Source organism: Triticum dicoccoides, chromosome 4B, assembly GCF_002162155.2.
Source record: "Triticum dicoccoides isolate Atlit2015 ecotype Zavitan chromosome 4B, WEW_v2.0, whole genome shotgun sequence".
NCBI classification, from domain to species: domain Eukaryota; kingdom Viridiplantae; phylum Streptophyta; class Magnoliopsida; order Poales; family Poaceae; genus Triticum; species Triticum dicoccoides.
The window spans coordinates 397,634,481-397,650,869 of record NC_041387.1 but is presented as its reverse complement, the minus strand read 5'-3'; the positions used below and the strand labels follow the sequence as shown (position 1 = coordinate 397,650,869).

Sequence of the window (16,389 nt, the reverse complement as noted above, 5' to 3'; positions counted from 1 at the left end):
TGTCTCTCCCTTGCCAATGTACTAAAATTTGAGGTCTACATACTTTTTTCTAGCCACAATTCCATTTCTTGTCTCTGAATAAGCTACAATAAATGCAAAAGAAGATATTGCAGGAAGTAGCTTATAGATTGAAATTTGCCGCATTATTTATTTGTCGTATTGTTGCTCAGTTGATTCTGGACGTGAAATTAAATATGACATGCTATTCTTGATGTAATTGCGAAATTGCATCCAACATCAAGTAAAGATTACAGCAAACATCACTTACAGGTTGCTTGCATTCAACATCTTCAGAACTTCACACGCATCCATCTCCTCCTCCAGCTGTTGCTGCCATCACGCCACTGGTGCTGATGTTCAGCGCCACCCACTTCTCCAGCATGTCGCAGAGCGAGCTGCGCCAACGTACGCAGGGGAGGGCCAGCTGTGTTGTCGCGCGCAGGCCTGGGCGAGCACCCGCAATGAGCTGTGCTGGCACGCGCAAGCATCCGCAAGGCGAGGGCAAGCACCCACAGAGCGCAAGCATCCGCCACGCGAGCGCGAGCTGCGCCGGCGCGTGCAGACATGGACGAGCGCCGGCGGAGAGCTGCAGTGACGAGGGTGAGTTGAAGCGGCGCGCGCAGCCATGGGCGAGCACCGGCGGCGACCTGCAGTTACTCGCTCAGGCGTGGGAAGCTAGGGCGGCGAGTTAGGGTACCTCGCGCAGGCATCAGCGACGTACGCCGGCGAGCAACCATGGCGACCAGAACAAGCTAGCTACAGAGCAATCGGATAACCACAAACACATTGGATAAGGTAGAAAGAGGTAAGGGTACTTTGGTCCTTTCAGGTGACAGGAAATTGAAATGGAAAAAGAAAAAGTAATGGAAAAAGAAAAAATGGCATGGTAATCAAAATGCAACGGAGCTAGATGGCATTTTTACCGGGCCAATTTTGAGAGTGGCAGTTCTGCGAAGCCCAATATCGGAAGTGGCAAATAACCGCTTTTTCATGTAAAAAAGCTATCATGAACTGATCTCATGTCTTTCTTATAACGCCGTGTAAGAACATCATATCTAAATATCTATTTTCTAAGGGAAAAGTTGGTACTTAACTGACCGATTTTTCCCTAACATCCGTCACGTTCAACGTCTATCGTGCGTCTTCATGGGCCCGCGCACCGCATCTTTTCTTTCATCCTTACCTCCACTGAAACGCTATCCACACATACAAGCAGTCTGTTGCGAACCCACTAGGCGACCATGGTAGGGCGACCAAGTCGGCTGGGCCCGAGCGATCGCCGTCGAAGCTACCCAGGTGACGAAAGGAAGAGCCACGCCTCCTTCGCCGCGGCGCGATCCCGGCCAGAGGACCCCGTCGCCGGCGGCGAAGCGGGTTCAGGGACAGCGTCACGACACCGACGGGTCGGCCTCGCGCTTCCGCCGCCCATGCCCGCCAGGCCATGCGGCGCATGCCGACGAGTTTCAACAACTATGAAGATGTAGAACGGCGATGGCGATGACGAGTTGTTGCTGCGACATCATTTCATTGTAAAAAAATAAAAAATTGCAACATCATCCATGTTGCAAAAGTTCTTTCCGCAACATCATCTTTGTTGCAAAAAGGTGAAGCTGAAAAAAAGAATTTTGCTAAACAACCTCTGTTACAAATGTTTCTGTAGCATGAGTTCTGTTTCAAAGGCTTCTGCAACGTCACCTTTGTTGCAATGATGAGGACAGAGCTGGGTTGTTGGATAACATCAGATCTAAGGGCTGCCGAGGAGGCGGATCTTTTTAGCCCATTTTCTAATGCTTTACGGATTTTATGACCAGACTCTAAATATTCTTATATTCATGGCTTGAATACTTGGTTCACTTTTGGCCTTTGCGAAGGCACTGGTGCCCGTGCGACTGTGACGCATCATTGTTGTAATGGTGAATAGCATATGAAGCCTCCTAATTTGTAGCGCTGCAATTTGGAGCCTTTTTGAAGTGGAGCAGCTTTGTCTGGTTGGCCTTCAATTATTTGTGCGTTGCTTGTGATCCTACTAGCTTAGTGTGCTTTGGTTGTTTACTTGTTTCCTGTTTATATATCCTACATGCACTAACCTGTTTATCTAGCACTAATGGTATTTATTTTATCACAGGTTGGAACTGCTCTGTCAAATCCTTACCTTTCTTTTGCAGAGGAACTGAATGGTTTGGCTGGTCCACAACAGTCTCAGGTAATCTTGATTTTACATGGTGAATGTTCTCTGTTGCATCATGATCAACTTGTGCTTGTCAAATGGATCTCCTGAAACAAATTCCTCCTAATAAATTGTAAAAGTCCTAATGAAGAAAAATATGTTCATGTCATTCTAAAACGATGTATGTACTGGTTGGCTTTGTGATTCCTCTCAGATTATGCTTTTTGGCTTTGTGATTCCTCTCAAATTGTGCTTTTCGTTCTTATGTAGCAATGCATCACTTCTCCAGGTGAAAAAATGATGGAAACAAAGGCTCTGTTTAAATTTGTTGTCCTTTTGCATCTTCCAGCCTTTATCATACATTCTTCTTATCCAATTATGAGTTTAAGTAGTTATACCTATCATTGTAAGCCTGTAGGAAGCAAATATTTTCATGTGAATTTTATTTCTCTGTGATGGTTTTAACAGAAACAAATCATAGCCACTGTTACATCATGTTATTTATCTTACCATGCCGTTCTATCTGTATACTCTGTTTACGTCTTTTTGACACTTCCAGTTTTGTTTTTCTATGGTATATATTTGACTCCTTTCCATGCCATTTGGCTTTGAATCTGTCCTCATGGTCATGTCTACTGGTATATAGTGCACTTGAAGCTATATATATTGTTATCTACAGACTGTTTATCATAAATTTTTGTTTTACCTTATGCTTGTCCTGGTGGTTTTCTTCCTGGGTGATTGTGTGCTCATATGCCATTGGTCAATATCCATCTTTATTGAGGATGCCCACTTTTTTTAGTTTCATACCGATTCTTAATAGTCTCGCAATGCCTGCTCGGGTTTGTTCTTTGGATGAATAGAGAATAATAAATGTATTGGGGTTCCAATATCAAGTGTACCACCTGGTTATTTCTTACCCAACTAATACGCACTACTTGGTGATAAAGGAAAAACAGCTAGAAAAATAATTAATAAAGTGTACCATCTGCTTATTGTTTTATACACAGTCGCTTGATTCTTTTTGTTCGTCTAGGCCTCTGATCCTGTCTGCAGTGTGCGGCTAGGTTGTTCGTCTGCCTAGGTCGTAGGTTCCTTCCTTCCTGCCGACGGCAGGTACAAGACTCGAGCGATGGTTAACGGCAATCACTATATACACCATCCATCTATGCTAATATAGCCTGTCTTTTAAAGCCAATGTATGCTATTACCAAGTGATCTGAATATTTTCTTTTAAGCACCAAGCTTTCATGTAATGGAATATAAGTATCTTTAAGTTGATTCTAAATCAATCTCATGCACATGCTTTGAATGTTTGGCTCGCTCTTGCTTTTGCCGCCATGGTCAAACGTGCAGCTATGACTCTGTCTAATGTTTATCACTTCAATATGTGTCTGAATAATATTAATGTACACTCTTTCAATACATGGCTTGCTCTCGGCCTTTGCGCCATTGGCGCAACTGGTCATCTAGTTTATTAGAAGAGGGTCATAAGGTATCCTCTCCATACGTGATAGATGATCTGCCACTGGGTTGTCTTCGCCCCTTCGATCTACGTACTATTACTCCCTCCGTTCCTAAATGTAAGTCTTTGTAGAGATTCCACCGGATGGACTACATATGAAGCAAAATGAACGAATCCACACTTAAAATGCATCTATATACATCCGTATATAGTTCATAGTAGAATCTCTACAAAGACTTACATTTAGGAACAGAGGGAGTACAAATCTAACTCTTGGAGCAACAATATCCATCGAATCAAATGAGGCTTGGCATCCTTATTTGTAATAAGAAGATAATGCAAGGCACGGTGATCCGTGTGGACTAACACTAGAGTTAATAATACTATAATGTAAGGCCACTATTTAGTCCTTGAATGAAGAAAGGCAGTAATTTCATTCAGTTGTTGGACAGACACCTCAAGCATCAGGAATCAACACCAGGAAGCCTGATTCAGACTGAAATATGCCTGGCTCGTATGAATAGAAATAGTTCATGGCAAGAGACTGCGACAAAAGTATTACGTATCAGAATACAATCGTGGGAGCTGTACAGCTCTCCTTATCCATAATACAAGAGATATTCTCATGTATATATACATAGCGGCTAAGAACATCGTATTTACTTTATCCAAGTAGTCATGGGCCTATGCTACCAGCTACATTACCGTCAGTGTTCATGTTCAGTGCTTGCCGCCACGAAACTCTAATCGAACAACACTTGGCGTACAGTCGTAGTGCCAGGAATGGCCGGGAATCACATTTGCAGCTCCCGGCGTGCTCATATTGATTTTGCGGGCTTCTCACGAACTAGGTTCCCTCCTATCCGGGAATCTCAGGTCACCTGGCTGACCGAAACAGTTAGGCGAGGTCAGCTTTGAGCTTGCCATTTCAGCTCCGATCCCTACTTTCTGATCGCAGAGGCTGGGGTAGCTCAAGCACAATGAGGAAGAAACTCCGCTCTGACTCTCTGATGTACTGCACCTCACCACCCATCAATTTGAGGATTTTCCTGCATATGCTTAGTGCAATGCCTTCTTGGGTCGTCCAACGAGCGTTACTGAACATATCTTGGACTATGTCAGGGGGGAGGCCCTCACCAGGACAGGCAAATCTGGAGAAACATACATAGATGAAAGGCAATCAAGGTCCAGCAGGAGTTACTCTATTGAGATTTGTACCAACACAAGAGATTGAACTTTTAAGCACTATTTGTGTCACCAAGCCCATTATAACCACCATTTACAATAAAATCTCCCCCAAACCATCAAATAGAATGTTTGTTCATTTATTATTCACAACTACTCCCTCTATATCAAAATATAAGACGTTTTTTGACATTGAGTATATTGCAACAGAAGTAGAATTTTGTAATAACATGATTTACAGAAGATGGTCCCTTGATCCTACTGCTCATACTAGAGTCACAAGACAACACTGAAGCTGATAAAACCAAACGAGAACAGCATGTGGCAGTGAATACAACAAAGATGCATGCTATGCCAGGAGATCTAAGAGATATATGTACTACTCCCTCCGTCCCATAATATAAGATTACAACCAATATATGAATACATTGGTTGTAATGACATCTTATATTATACTCCCTCCGTTCCGATTTACTCGTCGTGGTTTTAGTTCAAATTTGAACTAAAACCACGACGAGTAAATCGGAACAGAGGGAGTAGGACGGAGGGAGTACATAATAAATCCAATGACAAACACGAAAACATGCTAAAAATTCCTACAAACAAGCAAAACACCCAGCCGTTGCTCAACCCTTGCTATGATTAACCAACCATGGGCACTGGATGGAATCAACAAACATTGATCGCGTGACTCATAGACCCATGCTAAATCCATGGCCACATATATATAACTTAATAACCTTTCTAATATAATGTAATGAAGCTACCTTTCTAAACTATGGCGCTATTTGTTATCTCGTATATAGCTTTGTAAGCTTCCTAATAATCCCTCCGTCCCACAATGTAAGACGCTTTTGCAAGTTAGCTTGCAAAAACGTCTTACATTGTGGGACGGAGGATTGCAAGCTAACATAGCTTGCAAAAAAGTCTTATATTGTGGGATGGAGGGAGTATAATATAACGAAGCCGTCTTCCTAAAATATGACGCTATTGGTGCCATGAGGCACCAGAAGTGCCAAAAAGATATGATTGGCTTGACATCATGTGACCTGCGGATGGATGTGAATCGTGCAGTATTAAGACTCATTTTGCCTTCCCTTTATCTCTTTTGCTCTCACTAGAAACAAAATAATGCATGAATAAGTTAAAAAACATGAATGACAGAAACTCAAATCTGAATCCTTCTAATCTGTTAAATAGCTCTCCAAATCTTTACGCTCTCCTGGAAGCGAACAGCGGTGTTTACGCATGCCAGCTTGATACATCTCTTTTATCACATATACAACCAAACAACAAATACGAGAAGAAACAAACACACAGCTGATGTATGGATGCCTAAAAAACATAAGCTTTACAGATCCATAACACCCTGGCCCTCATCGTTCTAATCAGAAGGCTCAAATTTAAAGTTGGACCCTTAACCTTAAATCACACTGTATTTGCATCCATTTGTTAGGAAAACCAATCCCCATGACTGCTACTACAAAATGCGCTGGGTTGATTCTGATTAAATGTTCAACACTATCTTTTGCACTACTGAGTCATTGAATAAGAGTCCATTGCACCATGAAGTTGTGTGACTTCCAGGTGACCTGAATTCACATGCACACTGGCTACAAATTATGTACAGTATGTCTCGTGAAAAGCTGAATACGCTTGCGTCTACATGGCATAAGCTGGGTCAGTACCGGTCTACCGCCATGAAGATAGCTGGCTGGACAGCACAGCGTAGGGGATTGGGGAGTAGAACACCGGTTAGGGAGGATGATCGAGGGAGATAATAGATTGATAACTACTCCCTCCGTCTCCCCCTTAAAGATAGCAGGATGGCACGGCGTAGGGGATTGGGGAGTAAAACACTGGTTAGAGATGATGGACACGGGAGAGAACAGATTGAGAGACACTAGTACTTTATATAGAACGACTAACTTGATCTACAAGTCAGATCTAATTCAAACTCTAGACCGGACCATAAATCTACCTTCCTAGTTCAACTGGACTATTCCTAATTTAGCCAGACACTTTATAACAGACCCAGTAGTATCCAACAAGGATACTTAATACTCCCTCCGTCCGGAAATACTTGTCATCAAAATGGATATAAGGGGATGTATCTAGATGTATTTTAGTTCTAGATACATCTCTTTTTATCCATTTTGATGACAAGTATTTTCGGACGGAGGGAGTACTTGATTTATTCCTTCCCTTAAACTTCCTACCTCTAATATAACCTATCCAATACCTTCGCCTATCTCCTCCTGGCTAGTTCACCGACGGCCATAACGCTACGGTGATGCCACATCTCATTCCTTACATTTAACCTTTTCCCCTTCTCTAAAGACAATCTGTCAAATACTGTTGTTACTTCTGTGTTAGTTGGGAGCTTCATTTGTATTTTATGTTTTCATGAGAAAAATAGAAGCAATGTGATCAGCGTCAGGTGTACATCCAGTCAGGTTGCACTATTAAAAACTAGCATATTCATGCCATGGCAATTATTGTATAACAAACAACAATTATAATGATTATGATAGTATTCATACTTTCCTAGTACTTGTATAAGTCATGAATAGGTCATGACAACCACATATAACAAGGCACGGTTATACCACACACATGACCAATAAAAATTTAAACAATCGTTATCTTGCTTTCAATCAAGTTCAAGCAAAGGCATTCCTCTAAAGTAATGTAATATATCATCTTCGTGTATATTGCAAAGAGACAGGAAAGCAGCTAACCTGAAGAGGAAGAGCATTGTTTCCGTTCCATCAGAATTTTGTTTTACGTTTGGTCTGACTTGTATCTCCACCCAGCCATTTTCAGTTGGAGCAAACCGCACCATGCTAAGCAAAAAGTCAGACAAAACTTGCTGGATTCTATATTGGTCACCATATGCCGAGGCTTCTTTGATTTCATCAGGGATATCTCGAATAAGTTGCAAATCTCTTTCTCTTAGCAATATCATCACTTGGCTGACAACAGCATTCATAACATTTCCAAGTGAAAATTCACCTTTCTCAAGCACCAAAGAGCTGTAAAATAAGCCAAAACAGAACAAATAAATTTTTGGATAATAAATTGCTAAAGTACTTAACAGAGAGGTAAACTGTCATAGATCATGCAAAAGGTGAGATAATGCTTCTATCTATACACCAGTGAATCCATATGAAATCACAGAGTACATAATAACAAATGAAAAAAAGATAGTCTGCACAAAGCTGTGAGTTCGTATTCAAAAGGATATTCAGCTTCCTTTATGTTTAAACTTCGCAAAATGATATGGGAGATTTTGCATAACATGAGCCGGAGCGTCCTTGGGGTAGAAGTGGTACAGATTTATTGTCCATCAATAAAAGCTGAGATGATTGACGAGTTGTGCAAGGCAACCAAAAGTATCTGAAATTTTAAGCAAGCAGATGAACTGCAACATCTGCAAACATGGTACCAAGTTTATACTAGGATGCTAGTATTATACTACCACGGATATATGCTTGGCACAAACTTCTTGCACAGGTTGGAGTTACGTGGGCTGTGAAGTTTACTTTAGAGTTTTGTAGGATGTGATAAATGCATAAGGATATTCCTTTAGTTTTGACATGATCCTAGATTCCTAGTGTGGTACTTGATGTAGCAATGTTGAGAATCCAGGCAGTACCACCAACGTGTTTTGAATGTTGCCCAGACAAAGCGAGTGTACAGTGAGATAGATGCCAAGGAGGCAAGGATGGAAATAATGCAACTGTCATGAAGGGTTGATGTGCACAGAAAGAATTACACTCTAGAGAGGTGCCAAGACAAGGATTGGAGCTATCAGTGTCTGATGTACTTACTTCTCTAATCCCTTATCTTTCTTACATGCTTAATCAAACAAAATTAGTGCCAGCTAACGTTGAAACTATTCAGAGTCCAAGCAGAAGTTGTGGAGGGAAAAGGCATCACACTCGTAATTATTATTATTATTATTATTATTATTATTATTACTACGCACAAGTGAAGTTAAAATGGGCTAATATCAGAATACTGACCCATCCTCAATACTTTGGAGGCTGGCATCCTTTACAATCTTGGACATCTGCTTCTCACAAGCAGCGCTAGTTTCAAGAAACTGCCTCTGGTCATCCTTTAAATCAGTCATCTCTAACAGGGAGTTTGTAAACCGTATACCACTGAGAGGGTTTTTTATCTCCTGGCAAATGTAAGCCAACTCCTTCATCCTGGCATAACACTTCTTTTCTTGTTGTCTCTGAATCTCAAAGGCTTGCTGTAATTCGGGGCTTGCAATCTGCAAGAAGCAGAAGGCACCTATGGTCTCACCATCCATTTTGCTCCTTGTGTTTGCGGTCAATAAGGCCTGTACATATTTACCATTCTTGTCAAAGAATGAAAAGGGGGACTTCTCAGAATCCTGCCCTCCTATAGCGTTGTGAAGAACAATCATGAACTTTGTCAGTGCATCTGGGCCCTTGAGTCGGCAACAATTTCCAAATACCTCCCCAACCAGAAGCTTACCAACAACTTCTCCTCTCGACCATCCTGTGAGTTTTTCCATTGCCGTATTCCATTCGGAGCAACATATGTTCTCATCTGAAGCAAATATTGGCGGTATTAGAGGATTGGGATTGTGTACAATAGCCTTGTAATCCCCTTGTATGTTGACAAATTTATCCATGACCACCTTTTGCCCTGTGATATCTTGGCCGACAAAACAAACACCAACAATACTTTTGGTGTAATCCCTACTAGAGCAGGCGTTGACAATAACAAAAATTGGTCCTTTAGATTGCTCTGACCCAAATGTCTTCAACTTTATCTCTACATTTGTGCCTTCTTCACCTGGATGAGAAACAAGTCCATAAACCATCACTATCCAATCCAACCATTTTCCATTAATTATAAGGCAGGTTGACTGTGTATAGACCAGGTAATTTATAATACTATAAACAGTATGAATAATGACATTTACTTCGGGTTAACTACTCCAATCTTTGATTATAAATTTGACATATTTTCAATATATACTACTCCCTCCGTTCCTAAATATTTGTCTTTCTAGAGCTTTCGAATGGACAACCACATACGGATGTATATAGACATATTTAAGAGTGTAGATTCACTCATTTTGCTCCGTATGTAGTCACTTGTTGAAATATCTAGAAAGACAATTATTTAGGAACGGAGGGAGTAATTGTAAGATACTTTCATGTGAATGCCTGAAATTATCTGGTAAGCAACAGTGTGTAAATGATTCGTCAAGAAACATAAATCAAGGAAGAACAACCAAATTAGCAGGACTTGTAGTCAGGAATACCTTTTAAAGCTTGCGAGAGTAGCTTCTCAACTATTTCTTCAGATTCCTTGAAGATAAGATCTTTAACTAATGATTTGCCCATAGCTTCTTCAACTGTGAGGCCAGTCAACTCAGCAACCTTTGCATTCCACCCATTTATACATCCATAAGTATCAACTGCAAAGATGGGTACTGTAGCCGTCTCGATCAATCGAACCATCTCCCTTGCTACTGAACTCAGCTCATCTATTCCCCGCAACTCTAGTTCCCCAAGCTGAACCTGACCATTGACAATGGCTTTTGAGTTACTAGTACCCTCTCCTGCATCTCTGAAGGAGTCCCGCAATATGAGCTGCAAGGAATGTATTGCATCCATCTCAGCATTCTCCCAAGGTAAGCTCCTACTCTTCACCACTTCAAGAAATGCCTTGAATGATGATCGTGGGTGCATCCGCTGCCCATCATCCTTATCCTCCGGATGATGCTTTGCACCACCCCATTTTATCTCCTTGGCTGTGTGTGACCGGAACCAAAATAAATAATCACTCGGCGTGATATAAGCTACTGCCATTCCGCACACTGCATCCCCTAATGCAGTAGCACCGGGGTAGCCTGCATCAGCCAGGCTATCTGTGCTGAGCCCTGTGGAGTCTCCATGGCACACCGTCAACCACTCGATGATATCCTTAATCTGAGCCTCTGTGGGGGTGACACCAAGTGGGTAGTACTTCCCGTGGTAAAACAGTGCGGCACCATCACACTTCACAAGGTCCATTATGCTTGGGCTCTGTGTGACAATGCCAGTAGGTGAATCCCGGAGTAGCATGTCGCACAGTAACGTCTGTGTTCTGAGAATATGTTTCTCTGATAGTTGGTGCGCAAGCTGCAGCTCCATGTTGAGCTGCAGCCCAAAGGCCTGCATGAGGAACTCACATGCATACCGCAGTGGGAAAGGGATGCACCGTGGAGATGTGTGGTGGCACACCACTAACCCCCACAACTTCATCGCCGACGGGATGACGCCCCGCGTCATGTTGTGCTCATCCTCCCCACCGCTACTGATGATCACTGCCATGACGAGAGATGCAATCGACCCCATGTTTGCCATGTACTGCGCATGGCACCCATGCGGGGAGCGAAGAGTCGACCCAACTAAGCACAGCGGCTGTGGCATTGAAGGGTCCTGGATGACCCTCACCGCAGCTGCGTGGCAATCAGCAATCATCCGCACACGGTTTTGCCGGAACAGGAAGCGTGATGCCTGCGGGATATCAGTGGCAGGATAATGCAAACCGAGGTAGGGCTCGAGGTCACCACGCCGGCTCTCGGCGAGGACTTCCCCGTGCTCGTCATCGTGGAATTTGTACACCATGACGCGGTCATAGCCCGTGAGCTCACGGACGTGCTCCACGACGGTGTCGCAGAGGAGCTTGACGTCCCCGCCAGGGAGCGCCTGGAGACGGGAGATGGCGCGGACGGCGAGCTTCTGGGACTGGACTGCGCCAGCGATGGAGAGGGCCGGGTCCTCGGTGCGGGCCGGCTCGAGGTCGATGACAACGCCGACGTCGATGCGGTGGAGGATGGCGTAGAAGGGCTTGGATGAGACCCTGGAGTGGATCCAGAGCGGGTTGAGCAGCGAGATCTCCCGTGCGGCGAAGGCGCGCTCAAGGAGGACGCCGGAGGAGGGAGAGAAGAGGAGGCGCGCGTCGGCGCCGAGAGAAACGGGGGGAGGCGCCGCGGAGGAGTCGAGCGACGGGACGGAGTGGTGAGGCGATAGGTCGAGCAGGTCGGCGGCGTTCTCGGAGAAGGCGAGGAGGCGGAAGGAGGAGTCGTCGGCGACGGCGAGCGTGCAGCCGAAGGGCTGGATGTGGCCGCCGCGCTGGATGCGCGAGAGGTAGGCGGCGATCTGCTGCTCGGAGGAGGGAGTGGGCGGCGCGAGCAGCGACTGAGAGTAGTCGAAGCTGCGCCCCGACGCGCCCGACTGCTCGAACACCGCGTGGAGGCCGGCGTCCAGGGTGTACTGCGCCACGGCCTTGGAGACCGACTCCGTGGCGGCCGCGCTCCCGGCCGCGCCTCCCCCTCCCCCTCCTGCGCGGGAGGTGCTCCCGCCCGAGGACTGCGTGTGATTCTGGTGCGGCGCGGCGGGCCGCGCGGAGGAGGGGGAGCGCGTGGGCGTGGCGCGGCTTCCCGAGGCCATGGCGACGGTGCGGTGGTCGGAGACAGGTCTGGATTAGGCGGCCGCGGCCGGTTGGGCAGCTCGTCCGATAGCTAGCCTCGCGGCTATGCGGTTAATGGAGACATTGTTTCCGACTTTGGGAGTGGGAGGATAAAAAGATGGGAGCGGCTCGATTTACAGAGGAGGATACTTGAGCGAGTCGCTGAGACGATGACGATGCGATGGCTCGAAAGGGAAGGTCAGGGACTCGGGGGATAGAAAGAGAGAGCGTGCTGTCTCTCGCGCTGAAGATGACGACCAACTGGTGTGAAGTTAGATATATTTTCACTGGTGGTACTACTCTGTTTTTGAAAATGCATTGTCCTTGTACTCCCTCCGTCCCAAAATAAGTATTTCAATTTTAATACAATTTTATACTAGAATTAGTTAAGACACTTATTTTGAGACAGAGGAAGCATTATTTAATAAAACATTCGATACATGTGAGAATTGTTTTTTGCGAGCAGTACAGATGAGATACTATATACACATACTACCTCCTTTCGGGTTTATAAGGCTTATCTCAAAACTTTCGTTTTCCTCGTTTTATAAATCTCATTTTTATTGCTTCACATCACATGCTCAAATATCGAGATGCATTAAATCACTACATGCAAGGCTCGATGCATGTAGTAGAAGTTCTTAGTGATTTATTGGCCATGCATGCATGCATTGCAATTTATGCATTGGTAACACAATTGTTTAATGAAAACAAGCGCAATAATTGGGTGTTTTTGCAAACTACCAAAATTATTCCACCACTCATCATCTATCTTGGTGGGTGAGATTTTTAAGTTGAGCCCTATAAACCGAAAAGGAGGGAGTACCATCAACACATGTGCGCTCGGCGAACCAACTTTTGGTTGGATGTTTAGAAGAACAATGGTATCCCCAACCCATCAGGATTCAAATCCTAGTGCTCGCACTTATCCTGAATTTATTTCAGAATTTTCGGCGATACGCGTTAAGTGAAAGGAGACGTTCCCGTTGATTACGAGGCGTCTACAATGACTTAGTAAAATCTCAAGATGACATGCGCATGTACTGTGTTAAAAAAACGCATGTGCGCTCATACTCGGTGAACAAAATAAACATATGCATCGGGATAAGGAGCTCTATTTTGATTGGATTCGAATTATTTCTGGATTCGCTTTTCTAGCAAATCTAATTTTCCGGTCGTGTTTGTTTTAGCTTTGAATGGATTCAAATCGAATAAACTATCATATTTGATGCCAGGGTTCCAAAAAACTACCACTTTCTTTAATTTTTTAAAAAGCTATCACAAAATTGGTTCGTTGTTCCAAAAAAACACCAATGACTCAATGATAACTACATTGCTTAACTTTAAGTGTGATTATGACAGCTCGGGTCCACTCTTCAGGTTGGCCCTTAGTCAGAGCTTTGACCGTTAAGTTGATCGTTGACAGGTTATGATAGGTGGGGCCCACATATTTTTAAAAGGCAATCTAGTCCCTACAAAAAAACGAAAAGCATTTGGGTCCATGTACTTCTTTTTTAAAAGTAATCGGGTCCCTGCGTAAAAATAAAAAGCAATCGGGTCCCTGTTGGTGGTGGCCGGTCGTGGCTATGGAGCGGCTGAAGGTTGTCGGGCGTGCTCTTGCCATCCCGCCTCCATTGCCGCCCTAGCTGCTGAACGTCACCGATGTAGCCCATGTCCTCATCCCAGCACAGTTGCCCCACCCCGTCGCCCGACCTCCCTGATGCCCGCTGTGAGCCCCGGTGCCTTGCACCCCATCCCATCGAAGTTGTTTCCTGCTCTTTGGCACCACTGCAGTGCAACCTCTCCTGCAGTAGGTTGCTATCGATGCAGCTCCGCCTCACGACGATCTCCACTCTTGGGCTCCGGGCACGGAGAGTGGCCGGAGGGAGCCCGTCGTGCCTGCTCCTGCTCCTGCTGAACGTCGCTACGAGGAACGGCCGGAGGGAGCCAGTCGTGTCGGTCGTTGCATGCGCCTGGAGCTGTTGCTCCCCGTTGTTCCGCTGTCGCCGCTCTCGATGTTCTACTATTGTTTTTCCTGTTGCACGCCACCATGGTGTAGCGACCAGACCTCAAACAGTATGATCTCTTCCCATCAGTGTCGTCCCTGGATCAGTAATGCTGACACGCACAGTACTTGACGGATTTATAACAGAGTAGCAATCACACACTTATTACATCGAATGTCTCAAAAGAGAACTTATTACAATAAATATGGCTTAAGGCCATCTAATAACGATAACAGCGGAAGGCTTGGAAGATAAGCGAGTCCATCAACTCCAACGGCATCACTGAGTATAAGACCACGACCTAAGGCACCTTACTCGTCGTCTGAAAAGTCTGCAACATGAACGTTGCAGCCCGAAAACGGGTCAGCACATGGAATATGCTGGCAATGTAACACATAGAGAGTAATGAACAGAATAATGCTATCACTACATGCATATATGGCTGGTGGAAAGCTCTATGGTTACAGTTTTGCATAAAGCCAATTTTTCCCTACAACAATGGAATAAATTTTATTTAACTATCATGGTGGTTGTTAAACATTGAGAAGGTTCCTCCAACTCAATCCCAATTAAGCATCATCATTAACCCAACAAAATTAAATTAAGTAACATGATGAGATTCACATGATAATCCAGGTACTAGATACTCAAAAACGTCCATAACCGGGGACACGGCTAACCATGATTAGTTTATACACTCTGCAGAGGTTTGTGCACTTTTCCCCGCAAGACTCGATCTCCTCCGCTTGATTTCTCGCACTACATGGTGTTTGAGAAACAGATGACCGAGACACCGTCTTTCAGAAGCATTAACTCTCTACTCCGGGTAGACAGTACCAGCCTACATCCCCTACATCTGCTAGTCTACCTCTTCAAGAGCTCACGCATCATACTCAACTATGCTAGAGCCCATAGTAGCTTGCGGCTACACACGGAAGTTTCTAGCATGAATATTATCATGATCCCTTTGAGCCTCGGCGGCGGTCCATAGGAGAATCACACGGTACCCCGGGATTTCCAAAAATACAGGCAACACTGGGTTCCCCAGGTGCCTCAATCCACCCAGATGTGAATTTAAGTTGCCACCTTAAGTAAACCATTAACTAACAATCTCACTTCTGTCATGGATACACTCACCCAATCCACGTCTACTAGCATAGCATAGCAATATAAGCAAACGTGGAAGTAACTCCCAAAGGTTTGATAATAGAACAGGTAATGGGTACTACCTCATCTACTTCCCAAAACCCACATATTAATCAGATCCTAATCATGCAATTGTTTGAGGATTGACCTAATGCAATAAAACTGTGTAGTAAAAGAGGTATGATCAAAGTGTTACTTGCCTTGCTGATGATCCGTGAAACCTAGAGATTCGAAGTAGCAAGCGGTGCACTCCGGGTACTCTATCGCAAACAAACAATCATACAATAAGCACTCATCTAATGCACAGGTAAAACTCAAATAAAAGATCTAACCAGAAAGTTCAACTTAAGAACTCCGGTTTGCAAAAAGAATCAAATCAAACGAAACAACGAAACTCAAACGGCGAAAGAAACAAGCTTCGTTTACTAATCTAAACCTAAGTCAAATTTTTACAGTAGCAAAACTTGTTTGAGTGGGTTAAATGTAAAGAGGGTTTCGAGATGAAACTCCAGGCGCTTGAATCGCCTGATTCCGATAAACGAGCGAAAAGTTATACTAGAACGAAAATTGGATCAGAAATCGTGATCAGAAATAATCGCGGAATCCGAGAAAAAGAAAAACGGACGAACGTTCCCTGTCTGCGGCTAAACGTCGAAAACCGTTCGTTAGAACGAACAAACGAACGAGTGTTCGCTAAATAAATTAAACCGGAAAAAAATAAAACTGATCTAAAAAAACCGCGGTTTTTTTTAAAAAAACCGGGGAGTTTCCTAAAGAAATCCGCCGGCGGCGCGGGGCTACCTCCGGCGAGGGCGGCGGGGTCTGGCGAGTGCCGACGGCGCGGGGCGGCGGCGGCGGCTTAGGGTTAGGCTTTGGAGGCGCGGTGGGCTGGGGTGGGCTGGGGCGGCTCGGGC

At 44.5% G+C, this 16,389-nt stretch overlaps 1 protein-coding gene across 1 annotated transcript; it reads right to left on the bottom strand.

The window, feature by feature from the left end:
• Nucleotides 1–4,122: 4,122 nt before the first annotated feature.
• LOC119296307 (phytochrome B-like) lies at nt 4,123–12,536 on the bottom strand. The gene is made up of 4 exons (XM_037574712.1): nt 10,129–12,536; nt 8,846–9,653; nt 7,559–7,852; nt 4,123–4,783 (listed from the first exon to the last, which is right to left on the bottom strand). The coding sequence occupies exons 1-4, from the start codon at nt 12,302–12,304 to the stop codon at nt 4,561–4,563; spliced, it is 3,501 nt and encodes a 1,166-aa protein (XP_037430609.1). The 5' UTR covers nt 12,305–12,536; the 3' UTR covers nt 4,123–4,560.
• Between the last annotated feature and the right edge of the window lie 3,853 nt (nt 12,537–16,389).

Excerpts from the sequence above, each read along its gene's own strand:
- LOC119296307 (XM_037574712.1), bottom strand. The coding sequence starts at position 12,304 with ATGGCCTCGGGAAGCCGCGCCACGCCCACGCGCTCCCCCTCCTCCGCG. Across the intron at positions 7,853-8,845 it reads CTCCAAAGTATTGAGGATGG|CTCTTTGGTGCTTGAGAAAG; the intron begins GTCAGTATTCTG and ends CTTATTTTACAG. Across the intron at positions 4,784-7,558 it reads ACAATGCTCTTCCTCTTCAG|ATTTGCCTGTCCTGGTGAGG; the intron begins GTTAGCTGCTTT and ends ATGTTTCTCCAG.